General features: G+C 35.2%; 1 protein-coding gene across 1 annotated transcript; it reads left to right on the forward strand.

Moving 5' to 3' along the window:
- Positions 1–314: 314 nt before the first annotated feature.
- LOC106321089 (casein kinase I) lies at positions 315–4,050 on the forward strand. The gene is made up of 14 exons (XM_013759406.1): positions 315–534; positions 630–670; positions 1,154–1,223; positions 1,297–1,445; positions 1,526–1,621; positions 1,701–1,771; positions 1,845–1,906; positions 1,979–2,042; positions 2,129–2,213; positions 2,281–2,407; positions 2,480–2,553; positions 2,637–2,700; positions 3,402–3,496; positions 3,615–4,050. Exons 1-14 carry the CDS (start codon positions 459–461, stop codon positions 3,840–3,842), a joined length of 1,302 nt encoding a protein of 433 aa, XP_013614860.1. The 5' UTR covers positions 315–458; the 3' UTR covers positions 3,843–4,050.
- Positions 4,051–5,291: the final 1,241 nt, after the last annotated feature.

Here is a 5,291-nt window from a genome sequence, read left to right on the forward strand (position 1 = left end):
AAAAAAAAAAAAAAAAAAAAAAAAGTATATACATCATATCATAAATCTAAATAGAATTTGGTATTTAAGATTATATCAATCTACTTTGATGTATTGTACTATTTCCGAAACTTGAATGGTAATTTCACATGGGATGCATAAGTGTAAATTTTAGTAAAAAAAAAAAAAAAACAATTTTAGGTATTCGTCATTAGTGTGCCAAAAACTTAATTAATTAAAAGAAGGCTCGTTTATTTTGCCTTTCCCGTGACGAAAACATTAATTTATTAAAAATAAAGGAAACAAGATAATATAAATCTGCGAAAGCCGTCTTCTTTCGTCTTTCTTGCTCCTCCTCGTCGGTCATCGGTCTCCCACTTTTCTTTTTATTTTTATCTTTTATTGTCTTCAAACAATCTCCTGAGAAAATCGGTATTCTTTGGATCCCACTCCACTCGTCTTAATCGGAAAAGAGAAGGATGGAGCATGTCATCGGCGGCAAATTCAAGTTGAGTAGGAAGATCGGTAGTGGTTCCTTCGGTGAAATTTATATAGGTATATGATTACTGATTCCTTCACAATAATAATTAACCCTTTTCTTTTTTTCTTTAAATAGTAAAGTGACATTAATTTTTGATTTTTTTGTCAAGGGAGTAATGTCCAAACGGGAGAAGAAGTTGCTGTTAAGCTGGTATGTAATGAAAACCCACTTGTCTCAAATCCTCATTTTTCTTGTTTTTATTTTACATCTTTTTGGGTTGTTTTAGTACATGTAGTAGTGTGGATGGCCATATATATGTATATACCTGGAGATGTGCTGAGTAAAATAATTGTTCAATTTTCATACTGAATCTTTCAAATCTAGTCTCTGCATTTGTAAAATGAATATATAAAGGTGTTTAGTTTTGTAAATTTTGCAAGATGAATATAATAAAGGTGAAGAAGAAAATAAACAATCACTAGTAGTAGGTTTGATACCGAATCATCTTGGATCTTTGTATTTGTATATATATTCTCAAGTTTTGTTTAGACTAGTTTTTATTGGATATCAAAAACTCCAGAGTAACGGTTCATTGTTTCTCTCTTTCAGAATCTTATTTGATTCTTTTTTTTGTCTTCCTCTGTTCTTGTAAATAAGCCACATTTCTTACTATTTTTTTTTACATGTTGCTAGGAACCCGTGAAAACAAAGCATCCTCAACTACACTATGAATCAAAAGTATACATGCTTCTTCAAGGAGGGAGTGAGTTTCTCATTATTCCTCAGCCTCATTTCTCTGTTTCATATGGTCGCTGAATTGTCTTTTTTGGACACAGGCGGTATTCCTCATCTCAAATGGTACGGTGTGGAGGGTGACTACAACTGCATGGCAATTGACCTTCTTGGTCCCAGCTTAGAGGACTTGTTCAACTACTGCACTCGCTCTTTTTCCTTGAAAACTGTTCTTATGCTTGCTGATCAGTTAGTAAGTTTCTCTTTTGATTTCATGAATAATCTATTTAAAATAATTAGATACTAAACTCTTCTCCGTAATTTAACTTGCAGATAAACAGAGTTGAATACATGCACATTAGAGGATTTCTTCACCGTGATATTAAACCAGACAACTTTTTGATGGGTCTCGGTCGCAAAGCAAACCAGGTAGACTTTTCTAGTTTCAGGCTTTATTGATGAATGTATATTCATAAAAGTAATATTAACAGATTAGATTCAATATCAGGTGTATATCATCGATTATGGGCTTGCTAAAAAGTATAGAGATCTTCAGACACATAAGCATATACCATACAGGTGTGGGATCCAACAATATTTCCTTTCTTCCTTCATTGGGTTTCTTCATAAGAGTTGATTGGAAATTTCACAGGGAGAATAAGAATCTAACAGGAACTGCCCGATATGCAAGTGTCAATACACACCTTGGGATTGGTGAGAACTTTTCTATGTCACACATTTCATTTCAATCATTATATGTAGAGATAACGTTTTCGTTTATTGCAGAGCAAAGTAGAAGAGATGACCTTGAGTCGCTTGGTTACGTGCTCATGTATTTTCTACGAGGAAGGTAAGGAGGATAACTATCTTACTTTGTTTATTTATAGTGACATTTTTGAGAAACATGAAAATCTCTTTAAACTTGTCTTGCCTCAGTCTACCATGGCAAGGTCTGAAAGCTGGTACCAAGAAACAGAAGTATGACAAGATTAGTGAAAGGAAGATGCTTACTCCTGTTGAGGTACTTATAATACTATGTTTAGCTATTGCGTGACTTTTCACTAAACATCATTTCATTTATTCAACAGCTTCTTTGCAAGTCATTTCCTTCGGAGTTCACATCCTATTTCCATTACTGCCGATCATTGAGGTTTGAGGACAAACCAGATTATTCATATTTGAAAAGACTCTTCAGGGACCTTTTCATTCGGGAAGGTTAGAAACCTCTTCTCTTTTCGTTCTCTTCCCCCTCTTCTCTACAAGGTTACCTAATGTTAATGCATGCAGCTTATCAGTTCGACTATGTGTTTGATTGGACAATCTTGAAATATCCTCAGATGGGCTCTAGTTCGAGATCAAAGGTTAGTGTTTTCCGGGTTAACGTGTGAAGTACTAACTCTTAGAAACGGTAAAAATTCTCTGAGATCTCATGTTTGTGTACCAGCCAAATCCAAAAGCAGCACTAGACACTCCAGGACCATCCGCAGAAAAAAGTGAAAAGCCTTCAGGTATAATAAGTACATTTTGATTCATAAGCTAAAGAGTTATCTCAGAAGTTGATTTTTTTATATGAGAAAAAGACAAAAATAGCACTAAATCAAGTTTTTGTTCCCAACCTAGCATTCAAGGTCAAAAGTCACAAAAATAGCACTTATGTTTTATCAAAAGTCACAAACTTAGGGTTTAGAGTTAAAGGGTGGGGTTTAGGATTTAGGGTTTAGGGTTTAGGGTTTAGGGTTTAGGGTTTAGGGTTTAGGGTTTAGGGTTTAGGGTTTAGGGTTTAGGGTTTAGGGTTTAGGGTTTAGGGTTTAGGGTTTAGGGTTTAGGGTTTAGGGTTTAGGGTTTAGGGTTTAGGGTTTAGGGTTTAGGGTTTAGGGTTTAGGGTTTAGGGTTTAGGGTTTAGGGTTTAGGGTTTAGGGTTTAGGGTTTAGGGTTTAGGGTTTAGGGTTTAGGGTTTAGGGTTTAGGGTTTAGGGTTTAGGGTTTAGGGTTTAGGGTTTAGGGTTTAGAGTTAGGGTTTAGGGTTTAGGGTTTAGAGTTGAGAAATGAGGTTTTGGGGATAAGATTTCAAATTTTGAAAAATAAAAAAATTAAAATTTTCAAAAGATAAAATGCTATTTTTGGTCATTTTAGTTTTTGAGTGCTATTTTTGTGATATAAACTTAGAAATGTGTTATTTAGAGATTTGCCCTTTTTATATTTTGGTGCAGAGGGGAAGGATCTGCGAGAAAGATTCTCAGGTGCGGTTGAAGCGTTTGCCAGACGAAACGTATCGAGTCCTGGGATTCGCTCTTCCAAAGAAGTGGTACTCTTTTCTCTCTTTTTTTCAAGTGTGTTACTATGAAATTTCGTTTATTTGATATTTGATCATATTCAAAAGTGATTGAGAGTTCGTGTTGTGATGTTTGGTTGCAAATATGCAGCTCGTGTCTGAGAAAACAAGAAATGAGAGTGCAAGGGCGGTGATGTCAAGCAGCCGACCTGGATCATCAGGTGAGCTGAGCGAGAACCGCTCAAGTAAACTGTTTTCAAGCGGTACCCAAAAGATTCAACCGGGCCAAGAATCTAAGCCAACCGCAAGGCTTGGGCGTAATGATGACGCCCTGAGAAGCTTTGATTTGCTTACTATCGGTTCCGGAAAGAGGAAATGAGTGGAGTTTGGAACCCTCCTGAATATGGGAAGAAGATGAGAGAAAAGAATCTCTCTCCCTCTTTATGTATTTATATAATATATGTTCGCAGAACATCTATAAAGTCGTGTATATGTAACTTGTAAGTTGTAACAAGTACTTTATTTTAATGTATTAAATAATGTCATTTGGTCAAATACTCGGAACCTATTAATACTTTGTTAACTTCTCCTGAGGTGTATGAGCTGAAAGGCATGAGAATGTTTGGTCTGAAGCTAACATTCAACTGATCTGCGGAGAAGAAAGTAATTCAATCTTGTTTTTAGAGCTCTGATGGGAACACTTTGGTTTGGAGAAATCAAGAAACAAGCCTCTTTGTTTTTAATGACAAGTACAATGTTGCTAGACTTGTCCTCACCGTTGTTACAGAAGCTGAGCTGTGAGTAAGGCCTATTCGTTTGTTTTGTTAATGTTCTGTTAATTCACGTGGACTATCTCGATGGAGATGAAAGTTTATGTTTGTTTTGTATTAAAATAACAATAGAAATCATCCAAAATGGTTAATCTAAATTAATTATAAAATCTTAGTCTAAGATAAAATTGGTCCATCTGAAGATAAAATTGTCCAAAATAACAAATGACAAATTAATCACTATTCTAATAAATATTTAGATTCAAGTTTAGACAAACAAATAGTTATGATATATTATGTCAAAAATCTGCAAAACCACATTTCGTTAAAACTATTAATCACATTTTTCGCCAAAATTATAAAAATGATTTTTTTCGCCAAAACAACAAAGTTATAATTTCCCATCAAAACCGCAAACACACTTTTCCTTTCAAAATCGTAAAATCACATTTTGCTGCCAAAAAGTAAACACATTTTCCCGCAAACCCCGCCAAATCATATTTACTGCAAAAACCATAAAAAAAAACATTTTCACAAAAATCGCAAAAATATTTTTCGCCAAAACTTCAAAAACATTTTTTGTCAAAACCGAAAAATTACATTTTCCCGCCAATTGCAAGATGCATTTTCCCAAAAAAAATAACGAAAAATGTGCGTTTATCCTCATTTGTATCCACGTACCTGCAAAATGCATCTTCCTATATCTCATATGTATCCGTGTCAGAATCTTCTATCGGGTTCATTTAGTTTGTCCCTCGTGTCAGTACTATTTGTTGGCTCTCCATTTAGGGTGGAGCTCGTTGAATCGTGTTACCTCCCTTGGCTGGAGTTTCTAAAGCTGCATATGTGGAATGCGGGTATGAAACCTGTGCTGTTTCTTCCTTATTTTTGTGTTGAGAGCTGAGTTTTCCTTTTTGAAAAACTAGATTTTTGGCTTCGAGTAGTGGTAGCTTTTCTGCGCTTTGCTCCAACTTCTTGGAGTGTTCTTCTATCCTATCTTTCAAGGCTTGAACCTCTGAAATGAGTATGGGGTTATTTGCAGAGGTGTTGCTTTCCAG

Source organism: Brassica oleracea, unplaced genomic scaffold, assembly GCF_000695525.1.
Source record: "Brassica oleracea var. oleracea cultivar TO1000 unplaced genomic scaffold, BOL UnpScaffold01215, whole genome shotgun sequence".
In the NCBI taxonomy this organism is placed as follows: Eukaryota; Viridiplantae; Streptophyta; class Magnoliopsida; order Brassicales; family Brassicaceae; genus Brassica; species Brassica oleracea.

Bases quoted from the DNA above. Each gene is read 5' to 3' on its own strand.
- LOC106321089 (XM_013759406.1), top strand. From the start codon at position 459: ATGGAGCATGTCATCGGCGGCAAATTCAAGTTGAGTAGGAAGATCGGT. The intron at 671-1,153 runs GTATGTAATGAA...ACATGTTGCTAG, and splicing joins AAGAAGTTGCTGTTAAGCTG to GAACCCGTGAAAACAAAGCA. The intron at 3,497-3,614 runs GTACTCTTTTCT...GCAAATATGCAG, and splicing joins TTCGCTCTTCCAAAGAAGTG to CTCGTGTCTGAGAAAACAAG.